The 27524-nt window shown below is 47.4% G+C and overlaps 2 protein-coding genes across 2 annotated transcripts in view; one reads left to right on the top strand and one right to left on the bottom strand.

Moving 5' to 3' along the window:
- Positions 1 to 352: 352 nt before the first annotated feature.
- SELENOF (selenoprotein F) lies at positions 353 to 22795 on the bottom strand. Its single transcript, XM_040407261.1, has 5 exons — positions 22667 to 22795; positions 16186 to 16353; positions 2787 to 2850; positions 1308 to 1357; positions 353 to 999 (listed from the first exon to the last, which is right to left on the bottom strand). The coding sequence occupies exons 1-5, from the start codon at positions 22712 to 22714 to the stop codon at positions 868 to 870; spliced, it is 462 nt and encodes a 153-aa protein (XP_040263195.1). The 5' UTR covers positions 22715 to 22795; the 3' UTR covers positions 353 to 867.
- Positions 22796 to 23116: 321 nt separating this feature from the next.
- Positions 23117 to 27524, top strand: part of HS2ST1 (heparan sulfate 2-O-sulfotransferase 1) — a 131624-nt gene continuing 127216 nt past the window's right edge. Inside the window, exon 1 of the mRNA XM_040407567.1 lies at positions 23117 to 23480. Coding sequence (XP_040263501.1) covers positions 23357 to 23480 — 124 coding nt within the window. The 5' untranslated portion in view covers positions 23117 to 23356. The remainder of the gene's footprint in view (positions 23481 to 27524) is intronic.

Genomic DNA, 27524 nt, shown 5'->3' with positions numbered 1-27524 from the left:
GCAGTAACTCTACAACTACACAGCCATGTCCATTGTGTAGTGGATAGAGTTGGTTACTGCAGCACTGCTCCCATTCTCTTCAATGGGGGCAGTGCTGCAGTTACCAACTCCATCCACAACACAGTGGATGGAACTGTGTAGTTCCAGCACCAGTGCTACAAGTTACGCCTCATGCACATGACTGTTGCCCATATTGCAGACCACAAACAGCGGGTCCGCAATATGCAGGTACCGGCCGTGTGCTCACCACATAACGGATGCGGACCCATTCACTTGAATGGGTCCACAATGCGGAGCTGAGGAACGGAGGCATGGAACCGCACGGAAGCACAACGGAGTGCTTCCGTGGGGTTTCTGCACCAAAAAAAACAAATATTGGAATAGAACTTTTTTTTGCGGTCAGACGGATCATGGACTGGTCTGGATCAGTCGCGGCAGCTGCAGGAATGGTGCCAGTGCACAGAATGGCCGAACAATGGCCATGTGCGTAAGGCCTTAATAAATGATCAGCAGTGGTGCAGAACACAGGACCCCCACCGCTCTGGTCTATGCTGAACATAGGCTATGAATGACAAAATTCTGGACATCCCCTTTAATACTATTTTTGTGGCGAACCACACAAATACAAGGAATGACCAGGGCCCAAACCGCATCTATATCTTACTACATTGCGTCCATTACACAACTACTGTAATCTACACAGCCTGGTCTGCCTGGATGTTCATGAGAACAGTCACTGGGGTTCAGTCTCAGATTTCTTACAGTATAAAAGTAGTAAAGCAGGGCTGATGTACAGAGGACACCCAGCATAAAGCTAAAGAGGGGGTCTGATTCGATAGGGAGCGGGTTTGTGATATGTATAACAAGTTATAAACGGTGCAGTTTCTCGCTCAGGAATTCTTCAACGCTGTCCGTGTTCCATTTGGTGATGCTCAGTTCTTCAGAGATGTTCCCGTTGTCATCCAGAAGCTTCAGTACAGGGTCAGAGCCACGCACATACTGAAACAGGAGAAGAACAGGGCGTTTTACACACTTCTGGGTGGAGCAGTAGGAATGTCTACCACAGGAGACCTTATGTAAGGCTCTGTACACACTTGGATCATGGTTCCCAGAAAGACGGAGCAAGGGACGCTTTTGGAAACCACAATCCACTATGCCCAAGAGATGAGGATCCTGAATAGAGGACCCGCCTCTATTAACTCAAATGCCTAAGAGGATAGATGATTATTTTTGACACTAGACATCCCCTTTAAACCCAAAAAGTAAAGCTTCGACAGTCTAGTCTACAGTTTTAGACAAATTCATACCTTGATCTGCAGGCCCCTGAAAAGCTTGGGCTTGTCACTCCTGACAAAAGCTGGAAACACAAAATATACCACGTGTTAGGAAACAGTACGGGAAAAAGCCTGGAAATCACTGCAGCAAGTTTCATGGACACCTTTGGAAGCATTTATTTTTTTAATAAAACGTGTATTTTTGGCTAATTGTTTAGGTTATTGGGATTTTATTTTACATGTGTTACAATACATAGCAAGATGCAGAATGCAGTTTTGTGTGTCAAATGTGCTAGGTCATCAATATCAGATCGGCAGGGGTCAGATACCCGGCTCCCCTGCCGATCAGCTGTATGAGGAGACGGCGTGCGCAGTCTCTTCCTGCTCATCGCTGCCGTCTATGGCAAAGCAGAAGCAAACGGGAAGACAGACAGGAGATGTTGCGTGCACACTGCACGCGCCGTATCCTCATACAGCTGATCGGCAGGGGAGCGGGGTGTCGGACCCCTATAGATCTGATATTGATGCCTGGAGAACCCCTTTAATCCCAATTCCTAGGAGGGACAGCGAGTCTTGATGACCCTGCCCACACACAGCGATTGACAGCTTTCTCTTTACACACGTCCGCCGCGTATAAACGGGGTAATTAGGACTCCCACTGTCTCTTTTAGGAGTCCTGTCAGGATTTAATCTGCTTTTTCCACAAAAATCCTGCTCCAAATCATACAAACCTATATCTCACGGAGCTCAGCTCCTCTCCGTTACAATTTCAAAAAGGCAAAAAAAACCTTCTGCTCATTTTGTAAAACCAGATGACAGTCTGAAAACCAGCAATCAATGATAATTTCCCCCATTACCCAGCATGCACCACCTGGCAGCTCGCTCTCCATACAAAGCAGAGCGCCTTTGTTTTAGGATCCACACGTGCAGCAGAGATTTTACTCAGGGCTTTCGGATTCTCATTGTGGAACGGCTCCGAACGTGAATGATTTAACTGCGCGACTTTAGCATGATCATGTGAAAGACACAGGAACAGCTGAGGCATGGGAAACGCAGGGAAAAGAATACAGCTAGGAGGCGGCAGATGCAGTAGTCAGAAGAGGGTGCGCGCTGCCAAGTCCTCCCTGCAATAGATTGCACATCCTCAAGATTTACAATATGGAAATCAACAAATAATAGATCTCTCCAATTCTGCAAATGAAGGCTGGGGTAATGGATAATCGGATGAGAGGGGGCGGGCGGGCGAGGCAGACGTGACAGCGGTAAGCTCACTCGTAAAATTTAGGAAGGCTGGGTAATTCTGCAGCCTTCGTAAATGCTTTTCTCCTGCCAGGCAAAATGTGAGTTACGGACACGCTATGCATTGGCATATCTGTAAAATATTAGGTTTCGCTTCAGCTGCCGAGGATACTAAATTCTAATGTACCTTATCAGGCAAATATTTACTACCAGATATTAGAAAGCGCTAGAAGCCTGGCCACCGCAAGTGCGGAAATAGTTTTATAGACTTACCCTGGACTTGAGGGAACCTCCCCAGTTTTCATCCACAGACCTCAAGAATGGCCCCTGGGTACATCTGCAGACACACATAAGGACTTAGTTAATTTTTTATTAAATTTTTTTAATACATCCTTTAGACCAATTCACGATTGTCCGGGTATCTATATAAGCATTTCTTCTGTGCATCAGTGCTGCTAATAAAAAGTGCAATAAAAGTGAAGCTTCAGTAACATCACAACTTTTATTGTACCCATGACAATGGCTGGCCGGTTACATGTGCGCTTGGCAGCTGAAGGCATCCACGTTGGTCCCATGTTCATATGTGCCCGCATTGCTGAGAAAAATGATGTTTTAATATATGCAAATTAGCCTCTAGGAGCAACGGGGGCGTTGCAGTTACACCTAGAGGCTCTGCTCTCTCTGCAACTGCCGCACTCTGATTAAAAGGGCCAGACAGTGTAAATGTTATCACTGCCTGGTCCTATCAAAGTGCAGAGGGCTTGGCAGTGGCAGAGGAAGCAGAGCATCTAGGTGTAATGGCAACGCCCCCGTTGCTCCTAGAGGCTCATTTGCATATGTTAAAATAATATTCTCAGCCATGTGGGCACGTACGAACATGGGACCAACACAAATGCCTTCAGCTGCCAAGCGCACATGTTCCAGTTCAGCCAGTTTCAAAAAAATCTGACGACAGATGCCCTTTAACAGCAACTCTCCAGTCTACATCTACAACTGTAATACTAATGGAGAGGTCATCTTGGCTTCTGCATCTAGTATGGTATACGGCAGCCTGTATATTCAGGATGGAATGAGGGGCTGAACGGTAACAAGATTTTGTGAAGAGAATTTAAAAAAAATACATTTTGGCCCAAAAAAATAAATATAAAGCCTCATTACTCACCTACAGTGATCCCCACTACTGCTGTTCCAACACTGCTCTACACTTCCTTCCCAGAACAGACAGACATACAAAGATACCAGTAATGCCTCTCAGGCAGTTACTGAGTGAGGAGAGTCCCTGCTGAAAATCAGCAAATGGCTGAAAAGGCTTTTAATGGTATTTCTGGCGGGTCGATCTGGGACAGGAAGTGGAGAGCAGCAGTAATGATGAAGGCGAGTAATGCTTCTTTTAGATTTAAAAAAAAAAATATTAAAAAAATTTATAAATATATATACACAAAAAAATTCTTCCTGGACAACTTCAACTAATCCAAATGAAAAATGGAAGAGTGCCTCAGGAAAACCATTAGGGCTCCAGTCATCAACATCTGATCGGTAGGGGTCCAACTCCCAGCACCCCACTGCGACCAGCTGTTGCTCAGATCAGTGATGAAACTGATGCAGATGAGATTGTGTAGTGAAGTCCCATTCAAGTGAATTGGACACAACTACAATACCAAGTACAGTCCCTATACGATGCTTGGGCTACTATAAGGAGCTGATAAGTGTGTGGGGGGTCCCAAGAGTCGGATCAGATACTGATGACCTATCCTGAAGGCAGGCTATTAATATTCGATAAACCCCTTAAATGGACTGTTTGCTACGGGCAACCTTCACTTTCTGTTTTAGGTAATTTTGACAAGTGTCATCCATCATACTGAAGGTCTTCTCACCACTAACTCCATTCTGGTCTCAAGAAGGGGGGCACATGGAATTGAAACGACCTTGCCCAATTTGCAATGGATCATGAAACTAAATCTATGTATATCTGGAGATCCATCTATCTTACTACCTACAGAGCATTAGGTCATCAAGATTTATAGGAGGTTGTCATTTCATGGCCTCACATATAGCACAGATGTAACCTGGAGCTTAAAGGATTATCTCCAGACACAGATATTTGCTTGGTATCTGAGTGAAGGAGACTTTTCCATCCAGCATTTTAATACTGCACAGATAAGATGTCCCTCAAGCTGTTGTGCTGTAGAGGTCTGCACCTCGACTCCGGACTGGGCCATTCCGTTCACTGCTAAAACCATCAAGAAGAAATAACTGGACAAATAGGATGGAAGAGAAAAGAAGAGAAAAAAAACGAAAAAAAAAAAAAAACACACAAACAAAAAAAACCAGATGGAAGAACATGAAAACCTTGTGTGACCCAGCGTTAAGCGGATGCGTTACACCAGGGTACGAGGGTCAGTCTACAACAAGCAGTCTTTGTTTAAATGTAATTCAAGGCACGGCTGGTGCAGCGAGATCCAGAGGAATCCCACATTCTGAACATAGGATCAGATCGGTGGACATAATCAAGTGCGCTTGTGTCCTGACAAGAAAGGAGGATATTCATGAAGCCACCAGCTGCGCTCTGCAATATAAAGCTGGAGACAATTCAAACAAACTCATTTAAAATGGCAGCCCTGCTATATAAAGATTTCTGAGAGTTCTTGGCAGAGTGCAATTTTGCTTTGTGAGTGGATGACATTTCCATAAAAAGAAAAAGTGGGGGCTGAAGAATTTAGGGCATTGCAAAACATTCTGGAAACATGCTCCCGATTGTCTGACTATAGTGAGGAGTCAGGCAGCAGCGTCTGGACCGGTGTACTTTTCATCACATATGAAACATTTACAGATTAGTGCAGAGTCAGAAGATGTTGTCAGTTATGAACTCAAGTGTTCGAAGGGTTTTCCAGGCTCCCGATATTGATGACCTATCCTCAGCCAATCTGTCAGCGTCTGACAGCCTGCATCCCCCACCGATCAGCTGTTCCCTGCAGTTTCTGGAACTGGTAGTTTGAATGGAACAGGAAGCACAGCTCCGTTCAAAGTGTAGTGGCCATGTCTGGTTACTGCAGCGCCACTACCATTCACGTCAGTGGGCTGCAGTAACCCAGTACGGCCACTACACTTTGAACGGAGCTGTGTTTCCTATTCCATTCAAAGTGCTAGTTCCATCGCCTGAGGCTGCAGGAACAGCTGATTGGTGAGGGTCCCGGGTGTCAGAACTCTCAATGGTCAGATGTTAATGACCTGTCCTGAGGATACCTCATCAATATTAGGAGCCTGGAAAACCCATTTAAAGGGTTTATCCAGAAAATGATAATGAGGACTTATCCTCAGGATAGGTCATCATTATCAGACCAGGGGGGAGTCCGACTCCTGGCACCCCACCGATCGCGCTCTCCAAGCACAGCGCCATACATTGTACAGCGGCAGTGCTTGGTTTTGCAGCTCAGCCCCATTCAGTTCTATGGGGCCGGGCTGCAACTAGGCCATGTGACCAATGTACGGTGACTTCACATGGCCTAGGAAGAGGCTGCGGCGCTGGAACTCTTCTGACAGCTGTCCAAACCCCAGCTGATTGGATATTGATGACCTATCCTGAGGATACATCAATATAATATATTTGATAACCCCTTTAAAGGGGCATCCCAAACAAAACAAAACACTTGGCAGCTGGTCAATGGGGCTTAAACATAAAAGATGCACCCCCTCTGCCAATCCCCCAGAGCTGCCATTCCAAGGCTGAACAGGTGCCCAGTGCTCTCTACTTCCAGCTTCCGTCTCTACATACAGAAACAGCCTCAAAAGTCCTCAGCCAATCACTGGTGGTGGAGGAAGGTCACAGCCATGGCCAGTGAAAGGCCGAGAGGGCAGGCGAACCTTTGTCTCACGACACTTCTGTTGCAGCCCAACAAATACGATCATTTTCTGCCTTAAAGGGAACCTGTCACCGGGATTTTGTGTATAGAGCTGAGGACATGGGTTTCTAGATGGCCACTAGCACATCCGCAATACCCAGTCCCCATAGCTCTGTGTGCTTTTATTGTGTAAAAAATAAAAATAATTTGATACATATGCAAATGAACCCGAGATGAGTCCTGTCCCTGACTCATCCAAGGAACAGGACTCATCTCAGGTTCATTTGCATATGTATCAAATTGGGTTTTTTACACAATAAAAGCACACAGAGCTATGGGGACTGGATACTGCGGATGTGCTAGCGGCCATCTAGCAACCCATGTCCTCAGCTCTATACACAAAATCCCGGTGACAGGTTCCCTTTAAACTAAATCATAGCCAAAATCTAAACCATCTTACGACTGGGGCAGATTTGCTTTTATGATGCAAGGACAGTTAAAGATGAAACAAATTTAGGCATCCTACCCCTAGAGTATCATCTAATTAAATTCTCTATTATCCAGTCACAGTGATAGTAATTCATTATATTCTTCCTGTGCTACAAGCCAGGAACAGAGAGAATAGTCCCCTGGACTGCTCTACACCAGCCTCATTGACAAGTATCTCCCCATTTGTGTACAGGGAAAGACAAGTTGGGTGGGAAGAAGCCAACAGGCAGCCACCCCAAGACTCTTCTCCCCGTTCCAGGCCCCTTTCTAAACAACGGACCTCATTTATTAATCAGTTGATGCCAGTTTTCGTATAGAGAACCAAAACGGTTACATTTTTCACATTTATGCTTTGCTCAAGAAGTTGGTCCATCTAGGACACCGATTGCATATCTCCAGGATATACCATCAATGTCAGAGGTTCAGGTCCCACATCTGAGACCTGCTCCTATCTCCAGAAGAGGACCCCCCAAAGTAAAGAGTAGATGCAGTCACTCTCCGTTCACCGCTATAGGAGTTCTGAAAAGTGTGCTCTTCAGAAATTCCATAGTGATGAATAGAAAGCAGACCATGCATGCTCAGCTGCTCACCTTTACTTCAGGGGCCAAGTTCTCTAGATAGGAACAGGACCCAAAGGTGGTGCCAGCACCTATCTGACACTTATGGCATATGCTAGCGTATTCCAGATGGACCAAACCCTTTAAGAGGCATGCACCTTATGATAAATTTGGTGCAATTTACTCCGTTGACTGGTGCAAGCAATGGCAATCTAACATCAGTCCCTAAGTAGCATCTGCAATAAGGGAGACTGTCTGGATTTGGAATGGCCTAAAGCTGGTTACTGGACTCATTGTGGGGAGCAGACAGAACGTACCACGTGGTCCCCCATTTGTGCATGTTGGAGACCGGCACCGCTGTCTGCTTTACAGTTCTAACAAACAATCCACCAAGGGTATGGACTATAAAATATAATAGAAGAAAATATCTGGGCAAATGGCCATCATTATACAGCGCAAGCATCTGGATACGGGAATTACATTGGTATGACCAGATACAACATTAACACTCACACGATACGGCTGCGCGTTTACAGCCCTGCTAAATTTCGTTCTAAAATGCGGACGATTGCCCGAGCCACCACAATTTCACGCACAGTTACATTCGCCTCTAGCTCAATCGTTCTTTGTTTTACACCCCAGTGGCATAATGCTTGTGAAGCAGAAAATGTGGTCTCCGAAGTTTTTTTTAACCCTCCTTGGAAAGGGAGAAAAAGATTGCATTTTCTTAAAGTATCAGAGTTTTGATAGGTCATAGCAAAAGATTTTGATTGGTGGTGGTCTTAGTGATGAGACCCCACCGATCCCTAGGCAGGCGAGGCCTCACTGCACAGTCTACTCTACAATAGATGGTAATGATGTGATCCCGTCTATAATATGCCACCATGGCTGAGCAGCCTGACAGAAACGCTCACCAATGTGCAGGATATCAAAGTACCAGAGCACAGGGTGTAGCGAGGCTTTGCCCCATCTTCCCCATAGACAGCTCTGCAAGTGGTGGCCACCAGTCCTGCTCACAATCCAGGACACCTTGCTGGTGGCCACCAGTCCTGCTCACAATCCAGGACACCATGCTGGTGGCCACCAGTCCTGCTCACAATCCAGGACACCATGCTGGTGGCCACCAGTCCTGCTCACAATCCAGGACACCATGCTGGTGGCCACCAGTCCTGCTCACAATCCAGGACACCATGCTGGTGGCCACCAGTCCTGCTCACAATCCAGGACACCTTGCTGGTGGCCACCAGTCCTGCTCACAATCCAGGACACCTTGCTGGTGGCCACCAGTCCTGCTCACAATCCAGGACACCTTGCTGGTGGCCACCAGTCCTGCTCACAATCCAGGACACCTTGCTGGCGGACATTTTCAATCATTCATGGAAAACCCCTTTACTTTTTCATTAAAGAGAAACTTAGGACCAAGTAAGTTCTACATAGAAGCCATCTATCGGCTTGTGACTCTAGTGGCTGGACAAGACATCATCTGCCCCTGTATTAGGGGCCGTTCATACAAAGATTTTTTTGTCATCCGAATTTGGCCGGATTCCATCACAAAAAAAGCCAGGCGGCTGCGGAGAGACTGTCTCCCTTTGTTTTCAGTGGACGGCCACGCTGCCATTCATGCAGCTGCGATTTATTGCGCTGACAAATAAAAGGACATATCCTTTGCTGCCGTGGTCATGGCAATATAACCCCTTCCCTCAAAAAAAAAAAAAAAAAAAAAAAAAAAAAAAAGAGGAGGGAGGTTTTCTGTGTGGCCGCAAACAAGAGGACAATCTGAAGACTGCAATTCTTACAGGACAGCAATGGTAGAATCTAAAATACAGTCAATGTAGTGAAAGAAGGTGCGGGGGGGGCAACTACCTACGGCTGTGAGGACAGGATGACGATACTTCACTCTGCTGTTCTCCTAGCTATAGCTGAGGTTATAAGCTCACACTCAGGGAGGCTGACCTGCAAACCCATTATAGCTAAGGGACCGGAGTCTAATCGTCAGCTCTGCTGCGATAGGAACTTCTGTGCCTGTACTAGGTATTTCACGGTTCACAAAATACGGATTCCGTCCTTGTGACGTCTGCATTTCTTGCGGACCCATTGACTTCAATGTACCCCATCCTTCTATCCCCAGACATTACCTGCTAGGGGAGATTGTAAGCCCTGTTGAAAATGTTGGCTTTGGCCAACAATATTCTAGTGTTAAGGGGACGTTAGCGAGTATGTCACTGACTGTCCGGTTAGGTTAAACTTTTTAAAGGAGAGCGTAAAAAAAAAATAAAAAAAAAAATTTAAAAAAATAAAAAATAAATAAATTAAAAAAAAATTGGCCTATTTTTCAGTCAGACGTGACCATGTGAACACTCCCTTAGGGCTCATGCACACAGCCGTAGCCAGTTTTTATGGTCCGCAAAACACGGATACTGGCGGAGATACTGGCGGAGATCATGCTGTTCTGGTTTTTTACTCTTCCACAAATGTCCTATCCTTTTCTGCAAAATGGAAGAGAATAGTACATGTTCTATGTTTGTGGGGTCGCGGAACAGACTTATGGATGCGCACCTTTTGGGGCCCCACCAAGATGAACGGGTCCGCATCCGATGCGCAAAAAGTGCAGATCAGACGTGGACCAGAACCAAGGCAGTGTGCATGAGCCCATAACCATGCGCTATTCCTAGCGTAGCCAACCTGAAGCAGCAACAAGCACACAGCGGCTATGAGTCAGACGCATCAAATCCCTTCCTCAAGCGAATAGAGCCGCGCTACAACCCCATAAGGCCACCCGCACACAACACACAAGATCCGCCCAAATTTCTGCACCACATCCGCAATTTCCAACAGCAGTTTTGGAGCGGCTTTGTTAACATTTTGCAGGAGATCTCACCCTTCATTGGAAAAGGCTGAAATCGCAAATATGATTGACATGCAGCAGAGGAAAAACACATTCTGCAACGTGTACAGGTGGCCTATGGAAAAAACTAGAAAAAAGGGAAAAACAAACTTTTTTTGTTTTAATCCTGGACAATCCATTTTGGAGAGAAACTCACTCCAGACTCATCTGGCAGAAGAAAGCCTAAATTGCTCTCAGTTTTAGAATTTCAATTGTCTCACAAAAAGTGTAATATAGAGCAACCAAAAATCATATGTACCCTAAACTAGTACCAACAATACTGCCACCCTATCCCGTAATAACTAAAATGGGCCCCCTTTTTAGGAGTTTCAACTCTAGGGGTGCATCAGGGGGGGCTTCAAATGGGACATGGTGTCAAAAAACCAGTCCAGCAAAATCTGCCTTCCAAAGACCGTATGGCATTCCTTTCCTTCTGCGCCCTGCCGTGTGCCCGTACAGCGGTTTACGACCACATATGGGGTGTTTCTGTAAACTACAGAATCAGGGCCATAAATATTGAGTTTGGTTTGGCTGTTAACCCTTGCTTTGTAACTGGAAAAAAATTATTAAAATGGAAAATCTGCCAAAAATGTGAAATTTTGAAATTGTATCTCTATTTTCCATTAATTCTTGTGGAACACCTAAAGAGTTATCAACGTTTGTAAAATCCGTTTTGAATACCTTGAGGGTGTAGTTTATGGGGTCATTTTTGGGTGGTTTCTATTATGTAAGCCTCGCAAAGTGACTTCAGACCTGAACTGGTCCCTAAAAATTGGGTTTTTGAAAAATTTCAAGATTTGCTTCTAAACTTTTAAGCCTTGTAACATCCCCAAAAAATAAAATATAATTCCCAAAATGATCCAAACATGAAGTAGACATATGGGAAATGTAAAGTAATAACTATTTGAGGTATTACTATGTATTATAGAAGTAGAGAAATTGAAACTTGGAAATTTGCAATTTTTTTTACAAATTTTTGGTGAATGTGGTATTTTTTTATAAATAATTTTTTTTTTACTTCATTTTACCAGTGTCATGAAGTACAATATGTGACGAAAAAACAATCTCAGAATGGCCTGGATAAGTCAAAGCGTTTTAAAGTTATCAGCACTTAGGCCTCATTCACACGACCGTTGTTGGGTTCCGTGTCCGTTGTTCCATTTTCCGTGATTTTCTGCGGACCCATTGACTTTCAATGGGTCCGTTGAAAACTCAGAAAATGCACCGTTTGTCATCCGTGTTCGTGATCCGTGTTTCCAGTCCGTCCAAAAAAATAGGACCTGTCTTATTATTTATTTATTTTTATTTTTTTACAGACAACGGTTCGCGGACCCATTCAAGTCAATAGGTCCGTGAAAAAACACGGAGGCACACAAAATTGTCATCCGCGTCAGTTTTTTTCCTATCATTTTCAAAGCAAACTTGACTTCAATATTTTTTTTTTCACTTTTCATGTCTGGTAATACTCCAAAAATCAAGGAAGACACACGGAAACAGATCACGGAACACAGTTTTGCGGACCGTGAAAAAATACTGTCGTGTGCATGCGGCCTTAAAGTGATACTGGTCAGATTTGCAAAAAATGGCCAAGTCCTTAAGGTGAAATAGGGCTGAGTCCTTAAGGGGTTAAATGGGAATCCTGGTTTTCCATGTCGTGTATTTGCACTGCAGAAATGCTACCAAAATACTTTGTAAAAGGTTGCCATATATAAAAAATTAAATAAAATAAAAAAAGCCCTAAAAGCTGGGTTTACAAGTGGAAAACAAATGCCGTCCACAGATTTGTCTGCATACGCACAGCAGTATCCACGCATTACTGACCATAAGGCCGGACACAATGTGAGGAACTTGAAGCGTGTCAGAGAGGTCCCGTTCTGAACTCCACTCCTCTGAGGGATCAGGGCATTTATAATGCTATGTGACCCTTAGGCCCCTGGCAGATGAGAGAGTATTCCACGCGGGTGCAATGCGTGGTGCGAACGCATTGCGCCCGCACAGAATCCGGACCCATTCATTTCAATGGGGCTGTGTACATGTGCGTTGGTTTTCACGCATCACTTGTGCGTTGCATGAAAAAAATCGCAGCATGCTCTATAGTCTACGGGTTTTTTTACGCAACGCTGGCCCCATAGAAGTCAATGGGGCTGCGTGAAAATCACATCCGCAAGCAAGTGCGGATGCGATGTGTTTTTCATGGATGGTTGCTAAGAGATGTTGTTTGTATACCTTCAGTTTTTTAGCACGTGCGAGCAAAATGCATTAAATCACATTGCACCCGGGCGATAAAAATTGAACAAATGAACGCGATCGCAGGCAAAACTGAATGACTTTGCATTTTTCACTGAACGCATTCTCAACGCATTCGGACACGCTCGTCTGCAAGGGGCAGTAGAGTCCTGAAATCTACTGAATTGGGGCTCATGCACACAACTGTATTTTCTTTCCGTGTCTGTCCCATTTTGTTTGCGGAACCATTCATTTGAATGGGTACGAAGAAAAAAAAAAAAAAAAAAAACAGAAGTTACTGTGTGCATTCCATTTCCGTATTTCTGTTCCGCAAAAAAATAGAACATGTCCTATTATTGTCCGCATTACAGACAATGATAGTACTGTCCTATTAAGGGCCAGCTGTTCCGTTCCCCAAAATACGGAATGCACATGATGTCATCTGTATTTTTTTGCGGACCGCAAAATACATACGGTCGTGTGCATGAGCCCTTACACTGACATAATGCTGTGTCAGTGTGATTCAGTAGATTTCAGGACACTTAAGGGTCACATAGCATTATAAATCAGTATAATGCCCTGATCCCTCAGAAGAGCGGAGTTCAGAACTGGACCTTTAGGCTGGGTTCAGACCTGAGCGTATTTGATATGCGCGTTTAACGTGCGTTTTTGTCTATAGTCAACGCGCGTATTACGCGCGTTTGTGTGACTTACAGCAGTGTCCCATGGCTGCAAACGCGCAACAAAACGCCCCAAAGAAGCTCAAGAACTTTTTTGAGCGTAGGGCGTTTTTCAGCGCGTTCAAACGCGCTGTAAAACGCTCAAGTGTGAACCCAGCCTTAAGGCTACTTTCACACTTGCGTTCAGAGCGGGTCCGTCTGGTGTCTGCACAGACGGATCCGCTCCTATAATGCAAATGTTGGGATCCGTTCAGAACGGATCCGTCTGCATTATATTTCAGAAAAAATTCTAAGTGTGAAAGTAGTTGAGACGGATCCGTCTAGACTTTACATTGAAAGTCAATGGTGGACGGATCCGTTTGAAATTGCACCATATTGTGTCAACGTCAAACAAATCCGTCCCCATTGACTTGCATTGTAAGTCAGGACGGATCCGTTTGGCTCCGCACGGCCAGGCGGACACCCGAACGCTGCAAGCTGCGTTCGGGTGTCCGCCTGCTGAGGCGGAACGGAGGCTGAACGCTGCCAGACTGAGGCATTCTGAGCGGATCCGCGTCCACTCAGAATGCATTGGGGCTCTACGGATCCGTTCGGGGCCGCTTGTGAGAGCCTTCAAACGGAACTCACAAGCGGAGCCCCGAACGCTAGTGTGAAAGTAGCCTTACCAACACGATGCAAGTTCCTCGTTCCTCACATTGAACTCGCTCATGTGTCTGGCCTAAGGGGGATATTTGGTGCATTTAAAAATCTGCTGCATGCTCTAAAACCATACAGGTGTGAATATGAACAACCTCATTCAATTGCATTACAGTGTGCGGTGGCAGATTTTAGTACACAGAGCGGAGTCTACCAGAGCCCCTCTCTGTGGCTGTCCGCTCTAGCTAAAAAAAGGGAGGAGACTAAGGACTACATTCACATCTCCACGAAGGGCTCATGCACACAAACTGTTTTTTATTTCCATGTACAGGTGAAAACTCGAAAAGTTAGAATATTGTGCAAAGTTCATTTATTTCAGTAATGCAACTTAAAGAGGGTGAAACTAACATATGAGACTCATTACATGCAAAGCGAGCTATTACAAGCTTTATTTGGTATAATTTGGATGATTATGGCTTACAGCTTATGAAACCACAAAGTCACCATTATGAGGTCCCTTTGCTCAGGGGATACGGACTAATTAGCCGACTAGAGTGTGACACTTTGAGCCTAGAATACTGAGCCTTTTCACAAAATTAAAATTTTAAGCTGCATTAATGCAATTCCTTTTAAAATGGACTTTTGCACGATATTCTCATTTTTGAGTTTCACCTGTATGTCTGTTTTGCAGCCCGTATGCAGAACCATTCACATAAAAAAAACAAAATTTTTTATGGACTGTAAAACTAGAATGGGATCTGACAGCTTTCCGGCATAGATGCAGGCTTTTGGCAGGAAAACTGGATCTCCGTCAGATCCCATTATCATCAATGGGGATGTGGCAGCGTGCTGGCAGATTTTTCACCATGTCAAATACGGAAACTTTCGTGGTCTGTTGCCCAAGCCCGAATTACCCTTAGCGGAAGGTGTGAACCTACCCTTACCAAGTGTGGTCTCAAAGTTTATTTATTTATGCCAAAGCTAGATAGTTTATATAAAATGACAGGGAAGAACTAAAAACTTATACATCTTATTCAAATAGGATACGTTTCTGGATTTAGCTTTAAAATATAAAAAAAAAAAAATTATTATTATGGTGGCAATACACAATGAAACACACAGCAATATATAGGACCAGCAAGTCAAGGGATCCGACATCCGCAGCATGTCAATTGTTTGTGCGGATTTTAGCAAAGGGTTAGATCAGGGCAAAATAAAATCCACACAAACATGTGTGTGGATTTCTGTTTCGAAGCCGTTCCGTGTCCAGGTTAGCCTTAGGGTGCAGCCACATATTCAGGTATTTTCAGAATAGGACTTCTGTTTGAATCACTCCTGGTTTTGGTTCAAAAACGGCACGAAAAAAACCTGAACACGTGGCCGTACACACATCTGGTTTGTGGGTTTTCCCTAAAACATCTGGAGGTAGTGGCCTTTTTAATTTAGCTTCACAACACAAAATAGTCACCGAAGATACAGCAGGACCCATGTGTAAAGAGCAGAAACCGGGGGGCACCAACTGGCCGACATCAGCGATGTGCTACTGTCAGCTGAACAGAAGACAAAAATAAATTATTATATGCAAATTAGCCTCTAGAGGCCGGGGGAGGGGGTTGCCCTGCCCCTCTTGGCTCAAGTTCTCCGACCTCTGGCCACGCCCCTGCTAGACTAGAATTGACAGGCCAGGCAGTGTTCACGTCATCCTGCCTGCCCCCCCATCCGAGTTCAGCCATTTAGTACGCGGCGCAGTGAAGAAAGGATGCTCGCCAGCTGCGGACTTCCTTGTGGCGCTTGTGACCACATTGCTCCAGTGGCGATGTGGCCACAAGCAGCATGTCACCGCTGAAGCCAGTCATTGGCTACAGCAGTGCATGTGACCATGGCCACGCACTGCCAGATGTAAATGGGAACCCAGAAGATTGAGAAAGTGGAGGCAGCAAGTAAGATTGGAGCAGGTAAGAAGAAATCTTCTATTTCAGGGGGCACTTGCTTAAAAAAAAACAAAAAAAAAAAAAACAAAACACATTACCGGAAAACCTCTCTAAGTCTACCTGCAGACGGGTGCGAGTTCTGCGCAGTTTTTCTGTGGATTTCTGTGTGCTTCCACACCAAATACTGCCTGTGTTACTTGTTCTTGGTGAGGATTTGATGCAGATTTTCACCCTTGCATTGAAAAAGTAGAAATCTGCGCACACAAAAACAAAAAATTAAATAAAAATAAATTGCACAAAGAATTGATATGCTGCGGAGGATTTCAAAATCCGCAAAGCAGGTCAACATCCGCACAGAAAAAAAGCAGTGTACGTGAGATTCGTCTCATCCTCTCTGCTGGTACCACAATGGAGGAGATAGAAAACCTACTTTTCTTAATTCCAGGCGTGCCTCCTGCTGGCAGCACTGTCTACACAGGGGCTCAATCTCATTCAGCCCAAAGGGTCCGAGAAGATCACACGAGCTGCACAATAAGTTACTTGACAAGCCAAGATCTCTGCACGCCTCCGAGGACAGCTCAGCTCCGTAGGCGGATATCTGGAAAAGGAGGAGAGGCACAAGAATATTAAAGAGAAATAAAACAAACACTTTACAATGGAAGGTTCACTACACACTGTCTGGAAGATGACAGACAACTAAAGACGTTTCCCGTTCCTAAACATTAGGGATCGACCGATATTGATAATTTGTGAACTTTCAGGCCGATAGCCAATAATTTATACCGATATTCTGGGAATTTTCCTACACAAATCTGCTGAAAATTAATGTTTATTGTTAACGTGTATTTTATTTATTTTTTTGGAAATCTTTTTCATTTGTACTTAATATTTTTGCGTTTTTTTGTTGTTTTTTTTTTACTAACTTTTAGCCCCCTTAGGGACTAGAACCCTTGTCCTATTCACCCTGATAGAGATCTATCAGGGTGAATAGGATCTCACACTGTCCCTGCTGCTCTGTGCTTTGTGCACACAGCAGCATGGAGCTGAACATGGCAGCCAGGGCTTCAATAGCGTTCTGGCTGCCATGGTAACCGATCGTAGCCCCAGGCTTACACTGCTCCAATCGGAGGAGGAAGGGAGAGGGGATCCTGTGGCCACTGCCACCAATGATTAATACTGGGGGGGGGGGGTGCACTGCGCCACCAATGTTTTTACTATTGGCCGGGATTGGGATGGGGGTGGGGGTGGGGGGCGCACTGCGCCACCAATGATTAATACTGGGGGGCTTGGGGGGGGGCGCACTGCGCCACCAATGTTTTTACTATTGGGATTGGGATGGGGGGCGCACTGTGCCACCAATGATTAATACTGGGGGGCTTGGGGGGGGGGGGGGGCACTGCGCCACCAATGTTTTTACTATTGGGATTGGGATGGGGGGCGCACTGTGCCACCAATAATTAATACTGGGGGGCTTGGGGGGGGGGGGGGGGGCGCACTGCGCCACCAACGAAGATAACTCTCTCATTCATATACAGGAGGCGGGAGTTGGCTGCAGAATCACATAGCCGGCTCCCGACCTCTATGAGCGGTGGCTGCGATCCGCAGCACCTAAGGGGTTAACTACCGCAGATCGCAGCTACCGCTCATCGAGGTCGGGAGCCGGCTATGTGATTCTGCAGCCAGCTCCCGCCTCCTGTATATGAATGAATGAGAGACTTATCTTTATTGGTGGAGCAGTGGCCATAGCCCCTCCCCTTCTCTTGTCCTCTCTCCTCTAATTGGCAGCAGCACAGGGGGAGGAGACACGGCTTCCTTCTCCCCTGTGCTGCGGAGGGAACACAGAGAGCGCTGAGAGCAGCGCGTTCTGTGTTCCCCATACGTTATCGGTATATCGGCAAAATAGATGGCGATAACGGTCAAAATCCTCAATATCGGCCGATAATATCGGTAAAACCGATAATCGGTCGATCCCTACTAAATATCGCCATCTGCATGAAGCATTAATAACCCTAACAGTAGGCAGGCAGGAAGATTACAACCATGTGAATAAAGGGCAACATAAATCATTTCAGACTTTTGCAGTGAGGAAAAAAAATATAAAAAAAAATAAAAATTTAGAGCCACTGCAAAGCCATGTGCACAGAATCCAGACAGGTGCATATTACTTAACTTGCATAATACGCATTCGATGGAACATCCCCCCCCCCTTATGAATTGATAAGAAACCCACCCGAATGCTCAGTCTGGGGTCCACCCTCCACACGATGGCTGCATTTCTCGGACAAACATTGCTCCTCTGAACTGAGCAGCATCATAATGACTTCTGACGCCGGAGCTCCTGACCGTGGCTGTACGGCGTGGTACTCGCCGAGGTCGGGCAGGAACTCCCAGCATCTCAAGTCCTTATGATGTTGAGAGTTTGGGTCAGTGGAGCCGTGTTTGTTTCAGGAAACGTGCCCATCACGCAGAGCGCGGGTCCTAACCAACTGGTGTGAAATTACCAGGAGCCTGAAGGGGCCATATTATGGATTTGCACTGTGCACGGGCCCCAAATCATCTCTTGAAATGGACTCCAACTGGTCCTGGGTAAACGATACGACACAAAGATCAATCATCCTTATGCCACTCACAGCGCTCGGCTAGCGGTAGAAGAATGGCGCGGCCACACGCATGCCTGACCGGCCGTTCTATTCACTTCAGGGAGGGGGGGTCCAAAGGGTATGTGGCCCACGTTCTGGTGACTTTTTTTATAAAATCCTGGCCAGCTGGGCAACCCCCTTATAAGTAACAGGCTACGTGTCACCTAGAATGGTCACTGCCTGTTTTTATTTTCCGATTGTAATTTTTTTATTCCATTTCCAGAACAGGGTGATGGGGCGGCCATCGCACCCGAGTTGCTAACAGCATTTACAGATATGCTTTATGGCAGCCCCATGGTCCACAGACACAGCGACCTCACTGACTTCTATTGGAGAATTTTGTAGACGTGCCCGATGCAGAGGTCAGGAGGGGGCACCGTGACGTCACTTATTGTGAATGTCCTATGTTATCTATCCACATAGGTGATATCAGTCATTGTAGTCCAGAGGTCCCAATACGTTTTTTCCAGAAGAGTAATAATACTCCTCTGACCAATTTTGAGGGGTAATCTTACCCGAGGAGGAGTGTGAAAGTTACTCACATCAGCATTGGAGACTGTGTGTGGACTGGAGCCTCTGTGAAAAGACCAGACAAAAAAAAGCTTTGTACGCAGCACTTTTTTGTCTGGTAAAAAGACAAGATCCCATCATAGTCAGGGGGGGGGGGGGGGGGGGCAGGGTCACTAGTGGGGTGACAGGAGGAGGAGGGGGGGGAGCAGGGTCACTAGTGGGGTGACAGGAGGAGGAGGGGGGGGAGCAGGGTCACTAGTGGGGTGACAGGAGGAGGGGGGGGGGAGCAGGGTCACTAGTGGGGTGACAGGAGGAGGGGGGGGGAGCAGGGTCACTAGTGGGGTGACAGGAGGAGGAGGAGGGGGAGCAGGGTCACTAGTGGGGTGACAGGAGGAGGGGAAGCAGGGTCACTAGTGGGGTGACAGGAGGAGGAGGGGAAGCAGGGTCACTAGTGGGGTGACAGGAGGAGGAGGGGAAGCAGGGTCACTAGTGGGGTGACAGGAGGAGGAGGGGAAGCAGGGTCACTAGTGGGGTGACAGGAGGAGGAGGGGAAGCAGGGTCACTAGTGGGGTGACAGGAGGAGGAGGGGAAGCAGGGTCACTAGTGGGGTGACAGGAGGAGGAGGGGGGAAGCAGGGTCACTAGTGGGGTGACAGGAGGAGGAGGGGGGGGGAGAGCAGGGTCACTAGTGGGGTGACACGAGGAGGAGGGGGGGAAGCAGGGTCACTAGTGGGGTGACAGGAGGGGGGGGGGGAAGCAGGGTCACTAGTGGGGTGACAGGAGGGGGGGGGGAGCAGGGTCACTAGTGGGGTGACAGGAGGAGGAGGGGGGAGCAGGGTCACTAGTGGGGTGACAGGAGGAGGAGGGGGGAGCAGGGTCACTAGTGGGGTGACAGGAGGAAGAGGGGAGCAGGGTCACTAGTGGGGTGACAGGAGGAGGAGGGGGGGAGCAGGGTCACTAGTGGGGTGACAGGAGGAGGAGGAGGGGGGGAGCAGGGTCACTAGTGGGGTGACAGGAGGAAGAGGGGAGCAGGGTCACTAGTGAGGTGACAGGAGGAAGAGGGGAGCAGGGTCACTAGTGGGGTGACAGGAGGAGCAGAGAACTGGGAGACTGGACAGAACCATGATTGGGGAGGGGAGGGGAGGAAATCACTTACTCTAAGGCCTCATGCACACGACCGTTGTGTGCACCCGTGGCTGTTGTTCCGTCTTCCGAGATTTTCCGCGGACCCATTGAAAACTCGGAAAATGCACCGTTTGTCATCCGCCTCCGTGATCCGTGTATCCTGTCCGTCAAAAAAATATGACCTGTCCTATTTTTTTGACGGACAACGGTTCACGGACCCATTCAAGTCAATGGCCGCACACTGGCCACCAATGATATTACAATAGAGGGAGGGAGGTCTGCCCCCTGCTGCCTGGCAGCCCCTGATCTCTTATAGGGGGCTATTATACGCACAATAAACCCCTTCAGGTGCCACACCTGAGGGGTTAATTGCGTGGATCACAGCCCCCTGTAAAAGATCGGGTGCTGCCAGGCAGCAGTCATGTACACAGTTCGTAGTATATTCTAACTTGAAGCGTCCCCATCACTATGGGAACGCCTCTGTGTTAGAATATACTGTCGGATCTGAGTTTCACGATGTAACTCAAATCCGATGGTATATTCTAACAGAGGCGTTCCCATGGTGATGGGGATGCTTCAAGTTAAAATATACCATCGATCCTATGGTATATTAACTCCTGACTTTACATTGAAAGTCAATGGGGGACGGATCCGTTTGCAATTGCACCATATTGTGTCAACGTCAAACGGATCCGTCCACATTGACTTGCATTGTAAGTCAGGACGGATCCGTTTGGCTCCGCATGGCCAGGCGGACACCAAAACGACTTTTTTCTCATGTCCGTGGATCCTCCAAAAATCAAGGAAGACCCACGGACGAAAAAACAGTCACGGAAAAACTGAACCCGTTTTTGCGGACTGCAAAAAAAAAAAAAAAAAAAGGTCGTGTGCATGAGGCCTAAGACTGACAGGCCGGGCTCCTTAGCGCTCCAGCGGCCCTGTTTCCCAGGGTCCTTTGGCAGCGCACCCCGCTCTCCTTACTACAGCCACCCCCTCCTCCCTCTGGCTCCCCCTACCTGACCAGGCCTGTATCGCTCTGATGCACCAATACCCAACCAATAACAAAGCTCCTTGCTGTACTGAGCTTTGCTATTGGTTATTTCAGGCACAGGCAGAATCGCTGCGCTGCCCGCGCCGTACACAGCCGCTCACTGCGCCGATGAAGGTGTGCGTATTGGTAAGCCTTAAACTTTTTCCCGGGAGAAAGAAAAAAAAAAAAAAAAAAAATAAAAAAAAAAAAAAAAAAATCGCTTGTACAGACGTTATTGCGACCTCTGGTCCTGTCTGTAATAAGCAGGTAACTGCAGTAAAGAAATAAGTGGCCTTTATTATTAGGCTCAGTGGCCAATGTAAAAACTGCAGGATTAGGAAAACTAGAAGAATGGTCAGAACTCTGGCAAATGAAATTTAATGTGGAAAAGTGCAAGATAATGCACCTGGGGCGTAAAAACCCAAGGGCAGAATATAGAATATTTGACAGTCCTGACCTCAGTATCTGAGGAAAGGGATTTAGGAGTAATTATTTCAGAAGACTTAAAGGTGGGAAGACAATGTAATAGGGCAGCACGAAATGCCAGCAGAATGCTTGGATGTATAGGGAGAGGTATAAGCAGTAGAAAGAGTGAAGTGCTTATGCCGCTGTACAGAACACTGGTGAGACCTCACTTGGAGTATTGTGCGCAGTACTGGAGGCCACATCTCCAGAAGGATATAGATACTCTAGAGAGAGTTCAGAGAAGAGCTACTAAACTAGTACATGGATTGCAGGATAAAACTTACCAGGAAAGGTTAAAGGACCTTAATATGTATAGCTTGGAAGAAAGACGAGAGAGAGGGGATATGATAGAAACTTTTAAATACATAAAGGGAATCAACAAGGTAAAAGAGGAGAGAATATTTAAAAGAAGAAAAACTGCTACAAGAGGACACAGTTTTAAATTAGAGGGGCAAAGGTTTAAAAGTAACATCAGGAAGTATTATTTTACTGAGAGAGTAGTGGATGCATGGAATAGCCTTCCTGCAGAAGTGAAGGGGTTTAAGCATGCATGGGATAGGCATAAGGCCATCCTTCATATAAGATAGGGCCACGGGCTATCCATAGTATTCAGTATATTGGGCAGACTAGATGGGCCAAATGGTTCTTATCTGCCGACACATTCTATGTTTCTAGATTATTATTTTTAATATATACATAGTGACATGGAAAATTTAAAACTTTACAAACAGGGTTAACAAAGGTGATTTGTAGCTGCTCCTTCCGCCCGCACAGCCCTGCTGCTTCTACAAGAGGAACAAGCTGGCACCAGGGACCATCACAGGAGCACATGACCCCCCCCCCCCCCATGAACATCAGCGGGGGTATCTGGTGGCAGAAGCACAGGGGTGAAGGCTCTATCATGGAATGTATGGAGGGGGCTGAGGCCTGTAGACCCCCGGGCTGATAACCTGCCTCTGCCGCCACCTGAGCAGGATACAACCCGGAGCCAAGAGGAAGCAGCGCAAGGCCACGTCACCGCTATCCGGAGCGGGCCCGGCGTCACCCCGGCCGCTCCCGGGCGCACACAGTCACACTACACGCCACTAGGCTGCACGGAGGAGGAGGATGAAACCCGAGGACCGGCACAGCAGGGTCACTTACCGCCTGCAGAGCGGCGACCACACACAGCAGTAACCTCTCCGCCACCATCTTGCTAGCCGGTACTGACTGGAAGGACCCCTGAGCTGTCCTTATAAGTGCCTGAGAAGCTATAGGAGTGAAGACAGCCGTGATTACTTATATTTACTACCGACATTTTCATTTTGCAATATAACCCTAAAAAGTTCTCTAAACTGCAGAGAGGATATTATATTGTACGTCATTTCCTACAGATAAACATCTTTTGCCTCCTTTAGTTCTGCTATTTGATCCGTCAGGCAGTTATCAGGACAGCTATTTGTCAGGTCCCCTGAGTATTGGAGACTGCGCCCAATGGGAGAGAAGCGTCAGCCAAATGGTATGGCCAGAAAGGGCCCTGGGCTCGGTTGCTTAGCAACCAGTCACAACGGAGGAAGGTTGGCTACGTCATGCGTTGGGGGGCGTGGTAAAGTGACGTCAGACGCAATGGGCCGGCGTTGCTGCTGCTGCTGCGGCTAGAGCTGGAGGAGCGCAGGAGACTAGTCAGTGTACATCCAGTGTGAGCGGATCACGTTGGAGCCGCAGCTTGTTGTGGCGCCCTCCTCCTCCTCCGCGGAACGAGCCCGGCCGCCGGGTGTTTCTGTACGTCGCGGGGGGCAGCGCCTCTTGCCGCAACCCCCCGATGCCCACGTTATGTCGCCATAGATTAGGTTGATGGGTCTCCTAAGGATTATGATGCCGCCCAAGTTGCAGCTGTTGGCGGTGCTGACCTTCGGGGTCGCGATGCTCTTCCTGGAGAACCAGATCCAGAAGCTGGAGGATTCCCGGGGAAAGCTCGGTAAGCGGCGGTCCTCCTGGGGGAGGGGAGGGTCTGCTCATGTCATTCCCAGACATCTCCGGGCACAGCCGCCTGTGGCCCTGGTAGACGGTCACGTGTCTGCAGGTGAAGGGGGCCCTGAGACCGGACCACAGTGAGCCCCAGCCTATACCACCTGATAACAGAGGGCACCGGACTGGCTCCAGCTGGGCAGCACACAGGGCGATGTGGGAAGGATTGTCTTCTGTCCTGTGTGGCTTCTCTGCTGGGATCTGTGTACAGCTACAATGTGACTGCTGCTCAGGGACCTTGGTATCCCTGTTAGAGCTGGGGCTACAGAGGGTGGTAGAATACCCCTTTAATTCTCCTGGCATACGTCTGCCCCTGGTTGTACTTATTACTGCCAACTTCCCTGGGCTCCTGAATGGCACTCAGACCTGCTGTGCACCCACCAGGACGGCCGGGGAAGTGTGGTGGTGGCTCCAGTGGTCACCCAGCTTTCCTGAAAAGGGGCTGCATAGAATATGCAATAACTTAAAGGGGTTGTCTGTTTGTTAGAAGGGTCCCGATCACAGTAGGTTCTGCTGCCAGGATCCCCAGTGATCAGCTGTAATCTTATAGGTGGGACCTTTCAGTAACTCCACCACAGAAGAAATCAAGCATTAGGCTTTCTTCACATGTCAGTGTTTGCTCAGTGATTGCCATCAGTGATTGTGAGCTAAAACCAGAAGCCTCCACAGAGATAAGGTGGAAGGGGAAGATCTGCACCTGTTCTGTGTTTAGAGCCGCACCTGGTTTTGGCTCAAAATCGCTGATGGAAATCACTGACCAAACGCTGACGTGTGAATGAGGCTTTATATGGTTTATTTTATGCACTTAATTAGCGCTGACATATCATTAGCATCAGGCTGTCCCCAACGGGGCTCACAATCTACGGTCCCGATCAGTATGTGTTTGGAGTGTGGGAGGAAACACGGGGAGAACATACAAACTCCATACTCCATGCAGATGTTGTCCTTGGTCGGATTCGAACCCAGGACCCCAGTGCTAACCACTGAGCCTTAAAGGTGTTGTTCACCTTGGGGTCCTTTCTGCCGGACCCCCCCTTCCCCCCTCCTTAGATTTTACATTCTTCTGATGCATCAGAAGAAGAAAAAAACGGATCCTGTAACAATAAAGGATCCTGAGCATCCGTTGACTTTCTGTCTAAGACTCGTTATGTACTAGAAAAACGGATCTTGGGCGGAAATGGCTAAAACGGATGCTTAAAGCACAGGATGCCTTTTTTTTCCCTGTGTTCCTCTGACGGATCAGAAGAACGGAAAATAAAATGGTGCTGTGAACCCCCCCCCCCCCCCCCCCCACTGATAAACTTCCTGTTTGGGAGGGGGGGGGGGTTAATGTCACGTGGCCCTTGCAGCCAATGACCTCCGCAGTGACGTGTCCCCTCTGTGTCATGTTACCCACTGACGTGGCACATGGGAGACCTGACACTGCTGTGACCTCTCTCACGTGGCAGGATCTCGACAGGGGGCAAAGGAGACAAAGCTCAGTATCGGCTCAGGTTCAGCAATGGGGGGGGGGGGGGTTAGTCTGACAGAAAAGCCTCTGAAGGTGAAGAAACCCTTTAGCATCCATAGTCAGGTCCTGTTCTGTGTGGATAGCCTGGCTCGTCCAGGGTGAGAGGTGCAATTTGTAGCTGCTCTTGATTCCTCAGATTCTCTAATATGTTATTAAAAAGTGGTTTTCCCAGCCAGACAACCCGATCTAACAAAAAGTGAAAATTCCATATTTCTTTTTATCCTCTTCTCTTTGTTTCTTTTATTTTTAGTCCAAATTTTCATAAAGTGGAGGTTTTGTGACTGCAGATGTCTAGACGGCACGTGGATCTGGCCCTTTTCCTTTCGCTGCCCCCGGTATGTGGCCCAGGACACACTTAGTGGGTTTAGCGCACACGTCGGTGGTAACACTTGATGTGCGGTCGGTGTGGCTCGCCCCGCAGAGATCCCGCATTGTCCATGTTGTATGGCTCCCTCCATCATCAGTGTTAAATCTGATTTAAAAAAAATAGCCTTTTGGTTTTCAGAGTGAATTCAGTGGTGGATGACGGTGAGAGGACAGCTCTCCGTCATAAAGGTAAGCGTCTGGCCGATAGGATAGCCGCTTGTGCTCTGGCCCCCTCTTTTCGATGGGTTTATCATGGGCCCTGTTGCCCCCTCTATAGGGGCTGCACAAAAAAACAAATCTGCATATATACAAAGTTTGGTTTTTCTCAGAAATAAAGCCACAGATTGGGATGGGACCCAGGCGGCTAGCTTCTGCTGAACTCTGCACACGGTCACCGCCATGGTTCTTGTGTCAGAAACTCTTTAAATAGAAACCAGTTGGTAAGTGCTTTGAGTAATGATGCTTTCACATTGCCTCGTATGGTCCATGACGTGTGGTCCACGTGGTGGGTCATGTTTCCTGGACCCAACTCCAGGATCATAGTGATCCATGATGCTGTGAGTTCCAGGCCGACTGTGGGTCTGTTGTCCCATACTCAAATAATGCTGTGAGTACGGGACAGTAGAAGAGCAGTTGGGCTGGAGAGCACCGTAGACTACTGGTGCCGTAAGTTCTTCTTGCATGAGCCACAATCCGTTCGGGTAATGTGGCCATCACCTTGACCGCACACAGTCTATGGCTGTGTTCACCACCTTCCATCAGACATGTATGTAAGGAGTATACTCCAACGTATACCATCTGTATAGCCATAGTGATGACACATATGTCAGCCCAACACAGACCAATAGGATAGTCTTTCAGCCCCCGTTGGGGACAGCCTTTCGCCCCCTTCCCCGTTGGGGGACCGTCTTTCGCCGCCCCCCCCCCCCCCCCCCCCCCCCCCCCCCCCCCCCCCCCCCCCCCCCCCCCCCCCCCCCCCCCATGTTGAGAACAGCCGTCCTTTCGCCCCCCCCCCCCCTTCCCCGTTGGGGACTTGGGGACAGCCTTTCGGCCCCCATTGGGTGCATAGTGGTCTATGGATACAACTGTTGAATGCACCAGGGGCTTTTCTGGTCCATGGGCAACACTAGCCACCATTCAGAGTTTAGGCAGTTGCCATTGCTTGTGGGACTTGTTTTGGCCCATAGAGGGAAATCCTGAGTTGGAGGATCACCTTTGCGACTTACTTGGGCCTTATTAGGACATAAGAACGGGGGGGGGGGCGTACTGATGGGGCTACCCCTCTAAGACAAAAATGAACACGTTGAAAATGTAAGATGCGGTTTAAGTATGCAGTCATAATTTCCTTCCGCGTGTTTTCATACTTTACCCCATTAAGTTAAAATTGTTGCATAATTTTTTTTTTCAGCCATTTTCCATAATAGTAATTGTGTCTGATCCACTCCTTGGCGCTCCGCTCGGAGTTTCTCTGGATTTCAATACCAAATGGATCATGCATCTATTGCCTTATCAGGGAACTTTCACATGAGCTTTATTCTTTTCCGTTATTGAGTTCCGTCACGGGGGCTCAATACCGGGAAAAAAGGATGTCTTCTGTTCAGTCCTTCTTACGGTATTTGGCCAGAGAAAATACCGCCGCATGCTCCGGCCAAAATTCCAGAACACTTGCCGGCATTAATTTCCATTGAAATGTAATAATGCCGGATCCGGTACCTAGTGTTCCGGCAAAAACGGATCCGGTTTCACGGTCTGCACCTGCGCAGACCTTTAAAAATGAGTAAAAAATAAATACCGGATCCTTTTTTCCAGAGACGGATCCGGAATTTCAATGCATTTGTCAGACGGATCCAGATCAGTCTACAAATGATATCCGTTTGCATACGGATTTCCGGGTCCGGCTTGCAGTTCCAGCAACGGAACCGCCTGCCGGATCCTCACACTGCAAGTGTGAAAGTAACCTTAGAACAGTCCTTCTAGTCCATGAACTTATTGAAAACTTTTTAATTTTTATGACTCTGGAGTCTGATTGGTTGCTCATGTCCCCCCACCTTTGACTGTTTTGTACACGTGTATATGCTCCTAGGTTCTCATAAGCAGTGTTGCGTCTGTCAGGAGCCA

The sequence above is a fragment of the Bufo bufo genome, chromosome 9 (assembly GCF_905171765.1).
Source record: "Bufo bufo chromosome 9, aBufBuf1.1, whole genome shotgun sequence".
Taxonomy (NCBI): domain Eukaryota; kingdom Metazoa; phylum Chordata; class Amphibia; order Anura; family Bufonidae; genus Bufo; species Bufo bufo.
This window is presented reverse-complemented; position numbering and strand designations above follow the sequence as displayed.